The 17,469-nt window shown below is 44.0% G+C and overlaps 1 protein-coding gene across 1 annotated transcript in view; it reads right to left on the bottom strand.

The window, feature by feature from the left end:
• Positions 1-17,469, bottom strand: part of cpxm2 (carboxypeptidase X, M14 family member 2) — a 103,082-nt gene that overhangs the window by 20,809 nt on the left and 64,804 nt on the right. Inside the window, exons 5-11 of the mRNA XM_090218024.1 lie at positions 16,980-17,064; positions 13,320-13,470; positions 10,810-10,898; positions 6,611-6,734; positions 6,189-6,385; positions 2,099-2,278; positions 848-1,145 (exon numbers count right to left, since the gene is read on the bottom strand). Coding sequence (XP_090074150.1) covers positions 848-1,145; positions 2,099-2,278; positions 6,189-6,385; positions 6,611-6,734; positions 10,810-10,898; positions 13,320-13,470; positions 16,980-17,064 — 1,124 coding nt within the window. The remainder of the gene's footprint in view (positions 1-847; positions 1,146-2,098; positions 2,279-6,188; positions 6,386-6,610; positions 6,735-10,809; positions 10,899-13,319; positions 13,471-16,979; positions 17,065-17,469) is intronic.

Raw genomic sequence — 17,469 nt, 5'->3', positions numbered from 1 at the left:
GGCGAATGGATTCTATTTGCAAATGTACAAAACATCACCAATCATGACATGGCCATTTCTCCTAAATGGTAACAACTTTCGAAGACGAAACTTAGTGAGCATAGGTTTGGTCTAATGGGCTGTTAGCCCAGAAACATAGGTTTGGTCTAATGGGCTGTTAGCCCAGAAACATAGGTTTGGCCTAATGGGCTGTTAGCCCAGAAACATAGGTTTGGCCTAATGGGCTGTTAGCCCAGAAACATATGTTTGGCCTAATGTGCTGTTAGCCCAGAAACAAGATGGCGTCGAGGCCTCAACGCTTTTTGAGTTAAGGCCATTTTTCTGGGATTAAAGGTCAAAAACGAAAATAGAGCGCTAATTTGACCGTTTCACGTCGAAGTACATGAACCTACGGTGTCAGGAAAAAAAGAACCAGACATTTATCTATCGTAATTTACGAGAAATTGTACAATGTACAATTGGTGATGGTCAAAGAAATGTGTTTTTTTCCCCAAAAAAAGTTTGAAATGAAGAACTACTCTGGTACTGGTCTGTGATAATAAATCAATAAATGAATTTAATTGAATCAGAGATGAATTGAAATGAATTGAAATGAACTGAACTGAACTGAAATGAATTGAACTGAACTGAAATGAATTGAATTGAACTGAAAGGAATTGAATTGAACTGAAATGAATTGAATTGAACTGAAATGAATTGAACTGAACTGAAATGAATTGAATTGAACTGAAATGTATTGAATTGAACTGAAATGAATTGAATTGAACTGAACTGAACATAACTGAAATGAATTGAAATGAATTGAATTGAACTGAATTGAACTGAATGGGAAAACATCAACACTAACTCCCTGCCGCGGTGTGCCAGGACGCCCCGTTGATGGTGCCATCTTCCTTGGCAAAGTCCTCGGTGTGGCAGACTCGTCGTCTGGCGTCGGTCATCAGGCGGTGGGTGGATGCGTAGGAGAAGGCGAGCCAGCGGAAGACGTGGTCATCTGGGGTCGGGGTCTGCTCCCTGGATACACCCTGGGAACGGGTCCTGTCGTAGGGGAAGGTCACCACCAACTCCCCTCCCTGGAGGTTACCACCCAGGACAAACGGGATCTTCTCCATCCAGGAGACCAGCGCACGCGTCTCTGCTGCTACCTGAGGAGAGGAGAGGAGAGGAGAGGAGAGGAGAAGAGAAGAGAAGAGAAGAGAAGAGAAGAGAAGAGAAGAGAAGAGAAGAGAAGAGAAGAGAAGAGAAGAGAAGAGAAGAGAAGAGAAGAGAAGAGAAGAAAAGAAAAGAGAAGAGAAGAGAAGAGAAGAGAAGAGAGGAGAAGAGAGGAGAAGAGAGGAGAGGAGAGGAGAGGAGAGGAGAGGAGAGGAGAGGAGAGGAGAGGAGAGGAGAAAAAGGGAACGGGAGGAAAGAGGAGAGGAGAGGAGAGGAGAGGAGAGAAGAGAAGTGAGGAGGAAAACTAGAAGTCCTCTATCTGTCATAGTGACAGGATGAGAACCAGAAGTCCTCTATCTGTCATGGAGTCATAGTGACAGGATGAAAACCTGAAGTCCCCTATCTGTCATAGTGACAGGATGAGAACCAGAAGTCCTCTATCTGTCATAGTGACAGGATGAGAACCAGAAGTCCTCTATCTGTCATAGTGACAGGATGAGAACCAGAAGTCCTCTATCTGTCATGGAGTCATAGTGACAGGATGAGAACCAGAAGTCCTCTATCTGTCATGGAGTCATAGTGACAGGATGAGAACCAGAAGTCCTCTATCTGTCATGGAGTCATAGTGACAGGTTGAGAACCAGAAGTCCTCTATCTGCGACGACTAACAAGGAACTTTGTTCAGGTGCTCTGATTTTTTGTAAATTATAATTTGGACAAATCACAATTTCACAGGTGCTCGCATCTTTCGAATTTCGTAACAGGGAGGGACATTTGGCCCAGAGAGTGGCTCGCATCTGGCTGCAAGTTTCCGTTAAGGAGGGTGGTGACTTCGCTAGTCTCAATAGTATCTTCTCTCATTTTTATTTTTAGGTTCTGGATGTCTGAGATTCCCCTATCAATGTCTTTCGAAAACTCATCAGAATCTTGTGTGGCATTTACTGACCGTGGAGTTCTTGGACTGATACCATTCGGGAATGGGCACATGGTGGTTGAGCATCTTCCTGGGGATCCATTTCTTTGTTTCAGCCTCCCACAGGATGGAGTTGAGGTCAGGGAAGTTATGGTGGATGTCTACTCCGTCCTGACTCCACCGACCCAGGGACCAGCCACTCAGCTCTGAACCCTGAGGGACAACGGGAGAGTGACACATGGTGACACGTGAGAGCAGATAATTAAGACATGAGGTCCTCAAATGGTTTTAAATTAATTAAGGATAAAAAGTTATCATTTAAATAAAACTATACTATATATATTCACATAACAAATAATTGATTAAAACACAATGTTTTGTAATGAAGGTCTACAATAGCCTCAGCAGCACTCTGTAGGGTAGCACCATGGTGTAGCCGGAGGACAGCTAGCTTCTGTCCTCCTCTAGGTACATTGACTTCAATACAAAACCTAGGAGGCTCATGGTTCTCACCCCCCTTCCATAGACTTACACAGTAATTATGACAACTTCTGGAGGATGCCCTCCACCAACCTATCAGAGTTCTGCAGCCTGAACTGACATGTTGTTCACCCAATCAAAGGGTCAGAGAATGAATCTAGTACAGAAAGCCTAAGCTACAGCTAGCTAGCACTGCAGTGCATAACATGTGGTGAGTAGTTGACTCAAAGACAATAGTTGAACAGTTTTGAACAAATTAATTTCTTCAAAAATGAAGGAGAAACAAGAGAGGGAGAGAGAGAGAGATAGCTGTATTTAGTTGTCATTTTTTAAATTTTCACTTACTTAGCTAGCGAAAGCAGCTAGCTAGTTTAGCATACTCAAACACCCGGTTCAAATGGAGAGGGATGCTGTTACTGTAATTTAATTATGCCAATGTGCTTTCATGAATTGAAAACCCTTAATCTATTTTATGAGAATTTGTAAGATTCTTGTTTGCATAAAATAGACGGAGACCAGTCTTTTTAATAATAGGTAACAGAATTTATTCTCGGAGCGCGCTGCCACTTAACCACGAACAACAGTTTATATACAGATCATGACGTCATTTCATTGCTTTAACAGAATCCCCTCCTCTCGACCGGGACGAAGTGAGGTGAAAAGTTCATTCTAACTTACTAACACACTCCCAGGTAACTTTTGACCCCTCAACATTATCGATCACCACTGAGCTGACAGTTCTAATTAACAGAAAACCTAGGAATGCACTCACTGTCTTATCTAAAAACCCCAGAGCTCAGTTCCGTAGGTTCAACCATAGGTTAACGACCTTATGTGTTTACACAGTCCCAAACCCATTAGTTTCTTCCTAGTTGGAATGGTGTTCATTAACTTTAATTACTCCTTGTCCGTGTCACACAATCCCTTCTTATGAACTCATATTGTTAATCAGATATAATAAAACAGAGTATAAGTTTTACTTAGTTACAGTTCCATTTAAAATGATTTGTTCAGTCATTTAATCATAATTTTACCAACAGATGCTACGTTAGCTAGCTAGTTTAGCCTGCTCAAACACCTGGTTGAAACGGAGAGGGATGCTATGTTAGCTAGCTAGTTTAGCCTGCTCAAACACCTGGTTCAAACGGAGAGGGATGCTATGTTAGCTAGCTAGTTTAGCCTGCTCAAACACCTGGCTCAAACGGAGAGGGATGTAATGTTAGCTAGCTAGTTTAGCCTGCTCAAACACCTGGCTCAAACGGAGAGGGATGCAATGTTAGCTAGCTAGTTTAGCCTGCTCAAACACCTGGCTCAAACGGAGAGGGATGCAATGTTAGCTAGCTAGTTTAGCCTGCTCAAACACCTGGCTCAAACGGAGAGGGATGCTATGTTAGCTAGCTAGTTTAGCCTGCTCAAACACCTGGCTCAAACGGAGAGGGATGCAATGTTAGCTAGCTAGTTTAGCCTGCTCAAACACCTGGCTCAAACGGAGAGGGATGCAATGTTAGCTAGCTAGTTTAGCCTGCTCAAACACCTGGTTCAAATGGAGAGGGATGCAATGTTAGCTAGCTAGTTTAGCCTGCTCAAACACCTGGTTCAAACGGAGAGGGATGCTATGTTAGCTAGCTAGTTTAGCCTGCTCAAACACCTGGTTCAAATGGAGAGGGATGCAATGTTAGCTAGCTAGTTTAGCCTGCTCAAACACCTGGTTCAAATGGAGAGGGATGCAATGTTAGCTAGCTAGTTTAGCCTGCTCAAACACCTGGCTCAAATGGAGAGGGATGCTATGTTAGCTAGCTAGTTTAGCCTGCTCAAACACCTGGTTCAAATGGAGAGGGATGCAATGTTAGCTAGCTAGTTTAGCCTGCTCAAACACCTGGTTCAAACGGAGAGGGATGCTATGTTAGCTAGCTAGTTTAGCCTGCTCAAACACCTGGTTCAAATGAAGAGGGATGCTATGTTAGCTAGCTAGTTTAGCCTGCTCAAACACCTGGTTCAAACGGAGAGGGATGCTATGTTAGCTAGCTAGTTTAGCCTGCTCAAACACCTGGTTCAAACGGAGAGGGATGCTATGTTAGCTAGCTAGTTTAGCCTGCTCAAACACCTGGCTCAAACGGAGAGGGATGCAATGTTAGCTAGCTAGTTTAGCCTGCTCAAACACCTGGCTCAAACGGAGAGGGATGCTATGTTAGCTAGCTAGTTTAGCCTGCTCAAACACCTGGCTCAAACGGAGAGGGATGCTATGTTAGCTAGCTAGTTTAGCCTGCTCAAACACCTGGCTCAAACGGAGAGGGATGCTATGTTAGCTAGCTAGTTTAGCCTGCTCAAACACCTGGTTCAAACGGAGAGGGATGCTATGTTAGCTAGTTGGAACTGGAACACTTCCAAATGCAAATGAATTACTGAATTAAAATCATACATTGTGATTTTCTGGATTTTTGTTTTAGATTCCGTCTCTCACAGTTGAAGTGTACCTATAATAAAAATTACAGACCTCTACATGCTTTGTAAGTAGGAGAACCTGCAAAATCGGCAGTGTATCAAATACTTGTTCTCCCCACTGTATGTATATTAGGGATTGAAAAAGATGCAGTACCTGCAATATTAACATCCTAAAGTGAACCCCCCACCCCCTCCAAAAAAAACACCCTAGATCAGCTAGAGAGAGTGCCAGGCGGTATTGAATGTGTCCTTGATTACTCTAATTTCTCTTGACCCTTGATTCATAGTGTAGGTTGTATATACCTACAATTGTAGCAACCTACAATGAACATTGCAGTATCATGTAGTAGCCTAAACACTGCTACATTTTATTTTTATTTTATTTTTTTTGAATTTTACCCCTTTTTTCTCCCCAATTTCGTGGTATCCAATTGTTGTAGTAGCTACTATCTTGTCTCATTGTCTTGTCTCAGCCCAACTCCCGTACGGGCTCGGGAGAGACGAAGGCTGAATGTCATGCGTCCTCCGATACACAACCCAACCAAGCCGCACTGCTTCTTAACACAGCGCGCATCCAACCCGGAAGCCAGCCGCACCAATGTTGTCGGAGGCTACACCGTGCACCTGGCAACCTTGGCTAGCTCGCACTGCGCCCGGCCCGCCACAGGAGTCGCTGGTGCGCGATGAGACAAGGAGATCCCTACCGACCAATCCCTCCCTAAACCGGACGACGCTAGGCCAATTGTGCGTCGCCCCACGGACCTCCCGGTCGCGGCCGGTTACGACAGAGCCTGGACGCGAACCCAGGGACTCTGATGGCACAAATGGCGCTGCAGTACCGCGCCCTTAACCACTGCGCCACCCGGGAGGCATATCACTGTTACATTGAACTGGGTGAATGGAATATGAGCGACAGTTATCCAATATGCTGTAATAGAAATAAGGAAGGAGTCACCCTCCTTCATCCTAAACGGCACCAGCCTCCACTGGAATCACTGGAGAGGATGCTTTGAACTTCTGACTTTGAAGAGGAGAATCTTTCATCTGACGATCACATGGCTGACAAGCAAAAGACCCTCCACACGTGTCCCAGAAGAGTCAGTTGTATCCGTGGTATGTTTCAGTACAGCCTTAAAGATGGAGTCAATATTTGTAATATCAGCTGTGGGGTTTTGGGGGTCTTTCGGACACGCACACCTACCACTTCAAGGGCTTTGTCGTACCCGTCGGGGTTGACGGAGGGGAGCAGGTGTATCCTGGTCTCGTGCACCAGGTGACGTATCCGTGGGCTACCCGACAGGTACTCCTGACACATGAACTGCATCAGCAGCAGGAGCAGCTCTCGGCCCAGCACCTCGTTACCATGGGAACCGGCCGTGTAGCGGAACTCTGGTTCACCTGGGAGAGGAGGGAGGGAGGGGGAGGGACAGGGAGGGAGGGAGGGGGGGGGAGGGGGAGGGAGGCAGGGGGAGGGACAGGGAGGGAGGGAGGGAGGGAGGGAGGGAGGGAGGGAGGGAGGGAGGGAGGGAGGGAGGGAGGGAGGGAGGGAGGGAGGGAGGGAGGGAAACCACGTTCACCAAACCACTTGAACCCAGAGAACTTTACTTCAAGGAATGGTCTTACCTGGTTCATGCTCTCCGGGGTTGTCTGAGATCTCGATGGCGTAGAGTTTCTGTCCGCTGTGACTCTTGCCGATGTTATAGATCCTTGTGATGTTGGGGCACATCTCATTAACCACCTTCATCAGCTGTAGAGCCAGTAGAGAACACCTCATTAATCACCTTCATCGGCTGTAGAGCCAGTAGAGAACACCTCATTAATCACCTTCATCGGCTGTAGAGCCAGTAGAGAACACCTCATTAATCACCTTCATCGGCTGTAGAGCCAGTAGAGAACACCTCATTTATCACCTTCATCAAATGTAGAGCCAGTAGAGAACACCTCATTAACCACCTTCATCGGCTGTAGAGCCAGTAGAGACAACCTCATTAACCACCTTCATCGGCTGTAGAGAACACCTCATTAATCACCTTCATCGGCTGTAGAGCCAGTAGAGAACACCTCATTAATCACCTTCATCGGCTGTAGAGCCAGTAGAGAACATCTCATTAATCACCTTCATCGGCTGTAGAGCCAGTAGAGAACACCTCATTAACCACCTTCATCGGCTGTAGAGAACACCTCATTAATCACCTTCATCGGCTGTAGAGCCAGTAGAGAACACCTCATTAACCCCTTTCATCAGCTGTAGAGAACACCTCATTAATCACCTTCATCGGCTGTAGAGCCAGTAGAGAACAAGAGTCCCAGAGCTTTCAGTAGGCCTTCCACATGGCGAAATTGATTTCAGATCTGATGTCTCGCAGCTTACTTAGCGGGCTACCACTTTCCTCCCGATTCTGCCCATACCTGGGGCCAACTCTGCCTTGCTAGCACACGTGACTGCCCTCCTGCCCTCCTGAAGCTTCTCACCCCAAGCAAAAGGCTAACTATTCGCAGGCTCTATAAGGGGGACACTAAAGGCTGAGGAGTTAATTTCACACATCCCCCCATGAGCTACAACAGCATCACTCCACTGTGATAATGTAATATATTTTTTATCATATAACGCACTACCTAATGTTTCATTTTCATAACAAGACTCTAATAAAGTACATTGTTACCATTTAAATGTTTATTGGTTTAAACTGGCTCTCTCCAGAGCATAGACTGGGTTCCTCCATTTTACTGTAAGGCATGCTAAACTGGCTCTCTCCAGAGCATAGACTGGGTTCCTCCATTTTACTGTAAGCCATGCTAAACTGGCTCTCTCCAGAGAATAGACTGGGTTCCTCCCTTTCGCTTACAGTGTCTGCCCAGCATTACTCTGTGGTGTAGTGCAGTGTCTGCCCAGCATTACTCTGTGGTGTAGTGCAGTGTCTGCCCAGCATTACTCTGTGCTACAGAGTAGTGTCTGCTAAGCATTACTCTGTGGTGTAGTGCAGTGTCTGCCCAGCATTACTCTGTGGTGTAGTGCAGTGTCTGCCCAGCATTACTCTGTGGTGTAGTGCAGTATCTGCCCAGCATTACTCTGTGGTGTAGTGTTGCCAGCATTACTCTGTGGTGTAGTGTCTGCCCAGCATTACTCTGTGGTGTAGTGTCTGCTCAGCATTACTCTGTGGTGTAATGCAGTATCTGCCCAGCATTACTCTGTGGTGTAGTGTCTGCTCAGCATTACTCTGTGGTGTAGTGTTGCCCAGCATTACTCGGTGGTGTAGCATAGTATCTGCCCAGCATTACTCTGTGGTGTAGTGTTGCCCAGCATTACTCTGTGGTGTGGTGTAGTGTCTTCCCAGCATTACTCTGTGGTGTAGTATCTGCCCAGCATTACTCTGTGGTGTGGTGTAGTGTCTGCCCAGCATTACTCTGTGGTGTAGTATAGTATCTGCCCAGCATTACTCTGTGGTGTAGTGTTGCCCAGCATTACTCTGTGGTGTGGTGTAGTGTCTGCCCAGCATTACTCTGTGGTGTAGTATCTGCCCGGCATTACTCTGTGGTGTGGTGTAGTGTCTGCCCAGCATTACTCTGTGGTGTAGTGAAGTATCTGCCCAGCATTACTCTGTGGTGTGTCTGCCCAGCATTACTATGTGATGTAGTACAGTGTCTGCCCAGCATTACTCTGTGGTGTAGTATAGTATCTGCCCAGCATTACTCTGTGGTGTGTCTGCCCAGCATTACTATGTGATGTAGTACAGTGTCTGCCCAGCATTACTCTGTGGTGTAGTGTCTGCTCAGCATTACTCTGACCTGTAGCGTAGTGTCTGCCCAGCATTACTCTGTGGTGTAGTATAGTATCTGCCCAGCATTACTCTGTGGTGTGTCTGCCCAGCATTACTATGTGATGTAGTACAGTGTCTGCCCAGCATTACTCTGTGGTGTAGTGTCGGCCCAGCATTACTCTGTGGTGTAGTGTCTGCCCAGCATTGCTCTGTGGTGTAGTGCAGTGTCTGCCCAGCATTAGTCAGTGATGTAGTGCAGTGTCTGCCCAGCATTACTCTGTGGTGTAGTGCAGTGTCTGCCCAGCATTACTCTGTGATGTAGTGCAGTGTCTGCCCAGCATTACTCTGTGGTGTAGTACAGTGTCTGCCCAGCATTACTCTGTGGTGTAATGTCTGCCCAGCATTACTCTGTGGTGTAGTATCTGCCCAGCATTACTCTGTGGTGTGGTGTAGTGTCTGCCCAGCATTACTCTGTGGTGTAGTATAGTATCTGCCCAGCATTACTCTGTGGTGTAGTGTTGCCCAGCATTACTCTGTGGTGTGGTGTATTGTCTGCCCAGCATTACTCTGTGGTGTAGTATCTGCCCAGCATTACTATGTGGTGTGGTGTAGTGTCTGCCCAGCATTACTCTGTGGTGTAGTGCAGTATCTGCCCAGCATTACTCTGTGGTGTAGTGTCTGCCCAGCATTACTCTGTGGTGTAGTGTTGCCCAGCATTACTCTGTGGTGTGGTGTAGTGTCTGCCCAGCATAACTCTGTGGTGTAGTGTAGTTTCTGCACAGCATTACTCTGTGGTGTAGTGTAGTATCTGCCCAGCATTACTCTGTGGTGTAGTATCTGCCCAGCATTACTCTGTGGTGTAGTGCAGTGTCTGCCCAGCATTACTCTGTGGTGTAGTGTAGTATCTGCCCAGCATTACTCTGTGGTGTAGTATCTGCCCAGCATTACTCTGTGGTGTAGTGCAGTGTCTGCCGAGCATTACTCTGTGGTGTAGTGTAGTATCTGCCCAGCATTACTCTGTGGTGTAGTGTAGTGTCTGCCCAGCATTACTCTGTGGTGTAGTGCAGTATCTGCCCAGCATTACTCTGTGCTGTAGTGTAGTGTCTGCTCAGCATTATTCTGTGCTGTAGCGTAGTGTCTGCCCAGCATTACTCTGTGGTGTAGTATAGTATCTGCCCAGCATTACTCTGTGGAGTGTCTGCCCAGCATTACTATGTGATGTAGTACAGTGTCTGCCCAGCATTACTCTGTGGTGTAGTGTCTGCCCAGCATTACTCTGTGGTGTAGTGTCTGCCCAGCATTACTCTGTGGTGTAGTGTAGTGTCTGCCCAGCATTACTCTGTGATGTAGTGCAGTGTCTGCCCAGCATTACTCTGTGGTGTAGTACAGTGTCTGCCCAGCATTACTCTGTGGTGTAGTGTCTGCCCAGCATTACTCTGTGATGTAGTGCAGTGTCTGCCCAGCATTACTCTGTGGTGTAGTGTCTGCCCAGCATTACTATGTGGTGTAGTACAGTGTCTGCCCAGCATTACTCTGTGATGTAGTACAGTGTCTGCCCAGCATTACTCTGTGGTGTAGTGTCTGCCCAGCATTACTCTGTGGTGTAGTGTCTGCCCAGCATTGCTCTGTGGTGTAGTGCAGTGTTTGCCCAGCATTAGTCAGTGATGTAGTGCAGTGTCTGCCCAGCATTACTCTGTGGTGTAGAGCAGTGTCTGCCCAGCATTACTCTGTGATGTAGTGCAGTGTCTGCCCAGCATTACTCTGTGGTGTAGTACAGTGTCTGCCCAGCATTACTCTGTGGTGTAGTGTCTGCCCAGCATTACCCGGTGGTGTAGTACAGTGTCTTCTCAGTATTACTCTGTGGTGTAGTATAGTATCTGCCCAGCATTACTCTGTGGTGTAGTGTAGTATCTGCCCAGCATTACTCTGTGGTGCAGTGTAGTGTCTGCCCAGTAATACTCTGTGGTATAGCGTAGTGTCTGCCAGCATTACTCTGTGGTGTAGTGTCTGCCCAGCATTACTCTGTGGTGTAGTGCAGTGTCTGCCCAGCATTACTCTACTTACATGCCTCATCTCTTTGTAGCTGTGATGTTTGAAGTCCAGGTTGTCTGTTGTTGTGATCTCATTCCGTCTGTGGTAATAGTTCTGTGAGTCTGACAACAAACACATCCCATATCAAGTCATTGAACAAATCACTATATCGACAACAGTATATGTGTCAACTGAAGAGATAGATAGGAATTATAAGTGAAATAATCTGTAAACCATTGTGGAAAAATGACTTGTGTCATGCACAAAGTAGATGTCCTAACCGACTTGCCAGAACTATAGTTTGTTAACAAGACATTTGTGGAGTGGTTGAAAAATTAGTTTTAATGACTCCAACCTAAGTGTATGTAAACTAGTTTTAATGACCCCAACCTAAGTGTATGTAAACTAGTTTTAATGACTCCAACCTAAGTGTATGTAAACTAGTTTTAATGACTCCAACCTGAGTGTATGTAAACTAGTTTTAATGACTCCAACCTAAGTGTATGTAAACTAGTTTTAATGACTCCAACCTAAGTGTATGTAAACTAGTTTTAATGACTCCAACCTAAGTGTATGTAAACAAGTTTTAATAATGACTCCAACCTGAGTGTATGTAAACTAGTTTTAATGACCCCAACCTGAGTGTATGTAAACTAGTTTTAATTACTCCAACCTGAGTGTATGTAAACTGGTTTTAATGACTCCAACCTAAGTGTATGTAAACTGGTTTTAATGACCTCAACCTGAGTGTATGTAAACTAGTTTTAATGACCCCAACCTAAGTGTATGTAAACTAGTTTTAATGACTCCAACCTAAGTGTATGTAAACTAGTTATAATGACTCCAACCTAAGTGTATGTAAACTAGTTTTAATGACTCCAACCTGAGTGTATGTAAACTAGTTTTAATGACTCCAACCTGAGTGTATGTAAACTAGTTATAATGACTCCAACCTAAGTGTATGTAAACTAGTTTTAATGACTCCAACCTAAGTGTATGTAAACTAGTTATAATGACTCCAACCTAAGTGTATGTAAACTAGTTTTAATGACTCCAACCTGAGTGTATGTAAACTAGTTTTAATGACCCCAACCTGAGTGTATGTAAACTTCTGACTTCAACTGCTTCTGCTGTTGTAATAATGTTGATTTTGATTATGTCTCAAACAATTAATCTCAGGGTTTTCTAGGTCCGGTATTAGTCTGTGGTCCTCTGCTGCTTCATTGTGTCATTTGTGATAATTGCTATGTCCCTACATTTTAACCTTTTTTAACATTCATATCTATTTTTTAAATCGTTATCTTTAGCTTTAATGAATTACACGTAACGTGGAGGGAAAGGGTCCTTGTGCGGCCATTGTGTGGGTTTATATAATCATTTCCTATTAAGCTTAATAGGTTATAACCACTTAAAGTGTGTGGCCATTGTGTGGGTTTATATAATCGTTTCCTATTAAGCTTAATTAATAGGTTATAACCACTTAAAGTGTGCGGCCATTGTGTGGGTTTATATAATCGTTTCCTATTAAGCTTAATTAATAGGTTATAACCACTTAAAGTGTGCGGCCATTGTGTGGGTTTATATAATCATTTCCTATTAAGCTTAATTAATAGGTTATAACCACTTAAAGTGTGTGGCCATTGTGTGGGTTTATATAATCGTTTCCTATTAAGCTTAATTAATAGGTTATAACCACTTAAAGTGTTTCTGCGTATTAGGGCTCCACACTATTCTATCCATGTGTGTAACAGTATAACTTTAGTCCGTACCCTCGCCCCGCCCCGGGCTCGAACCAGGGACCCTCTGCACACATCAACAGCAGTCACCCACGAAGCATCGTTACCCATCGTTCCACAAAAGCTGCGGCCCTTTGCAGAGCAAAGGGGGAACCACGACTTCAAGGTCTCTGAGCGAGTGACGTCACCGATTGAAACGCTGTTTAGCGCCGCACCACCGCTAACTAAGCTAGCCGTTTCACATCCGTTACACCAGCACCACCGCTAACTAAGCTAGCCCATTTCACATCCGTTACACCAGCACCACCGCTAACTAAGCTAGCCGTTTCACATCCGTTACACATGGTAACATATCCGGTCTTATTGTATATCTTCCCCCTGTATTGTTCACGGTCTTATCGACTTGTGGTAATACAGCGTCTTGTAGGCCTACATGCTACCCATACACCACCCCTCTGCCTCAGTTTATTAGGTACACCACCCCCTTGTCTACTACTGCCATTCACCTACACTGAGGCCACTGGCCAGTTTATTAGGTACACCACCCCTGTAGTTACACACATAGCAGTTATCAGATAGAATCACACAGTACACACAGCAGTTACCTAGTAGAATCACACAGTACACACAGCAGTTACCTAGTAGAATCACACAGTAAACACAGCAGTTACCTAGTAGAATCACACAGTACACACAGCAGTTACCTAGTAGAATCACACAGTACACACATAGCAGTTACCTAGTAGAATCACACAGTACACATAGCAGTTACCTAGTAGAATCACACAGTACACACATAGCAGGTACCTGGCATGGGACATCCCAGGATCTCAACTCTCATACAGATGCTGCCACGGTTGAACCAGGAACGAGGGTTGACCCTGATGTACCGAGCCACGGCAGCCACAGGAAACAAGTTCAACACAGGGATCTCTTTCTCCTTGTTACCAATGAAGATCTACTGAGACAAGCAGATGTTGAGCAACACAGTGAATAAGAGACTAGGGATCGGGAGTTGGCATATGGTACAGTACATCTATGGACCATGGTAATACAGTACCATCTATGGACCATGGTAATACAGTACCATCTATGGACCATGGTAATACAGTACCATCTACGGAACCTTTGGTAATACAGTACCATCTATGGACCATGGTAATACAGTAATCTATGGACCATGGTAATACAGTACCATCTACGGACCATGGTAATACAGTACCATCTATGGACCATGGTAATACAGTACATCTATGGACCATGGTAATACAGTACCATCTATGGACCATGGTAATACAGTACCATCTATGGACCATGGTAATACAGTACCATCTATGGACCATGGTAATACAGTACATCTATGGACCATGGTAATACATCTATGGACCATGGTAATACAGTACCATCTATGGACCATGGTAATACATCTATGGACCATGGTAATACAGTACCATCTATGGACTATGGTAATACAGTACCATCTATGGACCATGGTAATACATCTATGGACCATGGTAATACAGTACATCTATGGACCATGGTAATACAGTACCATCTATGGACCATGGTAATACAGTACATCTATGGACCATGGTAATACAGTACCATCTATGGACCATGGTAATACAGTACATCTATGGACTATGGTAATACAGTACATCTATGGACCATGGTAATACAGTACATCTATGGACCATGGTAATACAGTACCATCTATGGACCATGGTAATACAGTACCATCTATGGACCATGGTAATACATCTATGGACCATGGTAATACAGTACCATCTATGGACCATGGTAATACAGTACATCTATGGACTATGGTAATACAGTACATCTATGGACCATGGTAATACAGTACATCTATGGACCATGGTAATACAGTACCATCTATGGACCATGGTAATACATCTATGGACCATGGTAATACAGTACATCTATGGACCATGGTAATACAGTACCATCTATGGACCATGGTAATACAGTACCATCTATGGACCATGGTAATACAGTACATCTATGGACCATGGTAATACAGTACCATCTATGGACCATGGTAATACAGTACATCTATGGACCATGGTAATACATCTATGGACCATGGTAATACAGTACCATCTATGGACCATGGTAATACAGTAACATCTATGGACCATGGTAATACAGTACATCTATGGACCATGGTAATACATCTATGGACCATGGTAATACAGTACCATCTATGGACTATGGTAATACAGTACCATCTATGGACCATGGTAATACAGTACCATCTATGGACCATGGTAATACATCTATGGACCATGGTAATACAGTACCATCTATGGACTATGGTAATACAGTACATCTATGGACCATGGTAATACAGTACATCTATGGACTATGGTAATACAGTACATCTATGGACCATGGTAATACAGTACATCTATGGACCATGGTAATACAGTACCATCTATGGACCATGGTAATACATCTATGGACCATGGTAATACAGTACCATCTATGGACCATGGTAATACAGTACCATCTATGGACCATGGTAATACAGTACCATCTATGGACCATGGTAATACAGTACATCTATGGACCATGGTAATACAGTACATCTATGGACCATGGTAATACATCTATGGACCATGGTAATACAGTACATCTATGGACCATGGTAATACAGTACCATCTATGGACCATGGTAATACATCTATGGACCATGGTAATACAGTACATCTATGGACCATGGTAATACAGTACCATCTATGGACCATGGTAATACAGTACATCTATGGACCATGGTAATACATCTATGGACCATGGTAATACAGTACCATCTATGGACCATGGTAATACAGTACCATCTATGGACCATGGTAATACAGTACATCTATGGACCATGGTAATACATCTATGGACCATGGTAATACATCTATGGACCATGGTAATACAGTACCATCTATGGACCATGGTAATACATCTATGGACCATGGTAATACATCTATGGACCATGGTAATACAGTACATCTATGGACCATGGTAATACAGTACCATCTATGGACCATGGTAATACATCTATGGACCATGGTAATACAGTACCATCTATGGACCATGGTAATACAGTACCATCTATGGACCATGGTAATACAGTACATCTATGGACCATGGTAATACAGTACATCTATGGACCATGGTAATACAGTACATCTATGGACCATGGTAATACAGTACATCTATGGACCATGGTAATACATCTATGGACCATGGTAATACAGTACCATCTATGGACCATGGTAATACAGTACCATCTATGGACCATGGTAATACATCTATGGACCATGGTAATACAGTACATCTATGGACCATGGTAATACAGTACCATCTATGGACCATGGTAATACAGTACATCTATGGACCATGGTAATACAGTACCATCTATGGACCATGGTAATACTTACTTAGATGACGCTAATGACATTGGAATCTGATCAATATGATCCAAGAAGCAAACTCTTCCAGAATGTTCCGACAAAGTGTGAACTGCTGTAACTACTATGGCTTAATGATCTCCACCCCAATCATATCTATTGATCTCCTCCCCAATCATATCTATTGATCTCCTCCCCAATCATATCTATTGATCTACACCCCAATCATATCTATTGATCTCCACCCCAATCATATCTATTGATCTCCATCCCAATCATATCTATTGATCTCCACCCCAATCATATCTATTGATCTCCATCCCAATCATATCTATTGATCTCCATCGTAATCATATCTATTGATCTCCATCCAATCATATCTTTTGATCTCCATCCCAATCATATCTATTGATCCCCATCCCAATCATATCTATTGATCTCCATCCAATCATATCTATTGATCTCCATCCCAATCATATCTATTGATCCCCATCCCAATCATATCTATTGATCACCACCCCAATCATATCTATTGATCTCCATCCAATCATATCTATTGATCTCCATCCAATCATATCTATTGATCTCCATCCCAATCATATCTATTCATCCCCATCCCAATCATATCTATTGATCTCCACCCCAATCATATCTATTGATCACCACTCCAATCATATCTATTGATCTCCATCCAATCATATCTATTGATCTCCACCCCAATCATATCTATTGATCTCCATCCCAATCATATCTATTGATCCCCATCCCAATCATATCTATTGATCTCCATCCCAATCATATCTATTGATCTCCATCCCAATCATATCTATTGATCTCCACCCCAATCATATCTATTGATCTACACCCCAATCATATCTATTGATCACCACCCCAATCATATCTATTGATCACCACCCCAATCATATATATCGATCTGCACCCCAATCATAGCTATTGATCTCCACCCCAATCTATTGATCCAATCATAGCTATTGATCTCCACTCCAATCATATATATTGATCATGATCTCAGCCAGCTACTCACCAGGTCTTGTGAGCCATTCTTCAGAGTGACCCAGGTGTGACTGTCGTTGCTCACAAGGACCTTGTATGAAGTCACCCAGTCGCTCCTAAAACGTGGGAGGAGAGAGAAAGTCAAGAAACAGTAAGAAGAAGGAATTAGTTGAAAGTGTTCAAAGCCGAGCTGTTCCACGCTGGACTGACAGTACACAGTGCCCATATTAGGAAGCAAACGTCCATGGAAGCTGTGTCAGAGTCACTAGGAGTTGGTGTCTTTTCCTAATACGGACACCATACATTTCTTAAAGTGAATTTAACTACAGGTGACAACTTTACAGTACAGATGTAGGATCATACTTTGATCAATCTTTTGTTGCTGAGAATTTTCCAGCAACGCAGGAAACGCAGATGAGATTTGTGATTTACATCAATTCTCTGAAAACCCCCAAATAACACACGGTTAATATTGCACTTTTCTTGTAGCCTACTTTTGTCCAGCTAATAGCGATCAAGCA

This window comes from Oncorhynchus mykiss, chromosome 23 (assembly GCF_057628025.1).
Source record: "Oncorhynchus mykiss isolate SJ-2025 chromosome 23, ASM5762802v1, whole genome shotgun sequence".
Lineage (NCBI taxonomy): Eukaryota > Metazoa > Chordata > Actinopteri > Salmoniformes > Salmonidae > Oncorhynchus > Oncorhynchus mykiss.
Note: the sequence above shows the minus strand (reverse complement) of the source record. Positions and strands in the feature narration are given on the sequence as shown.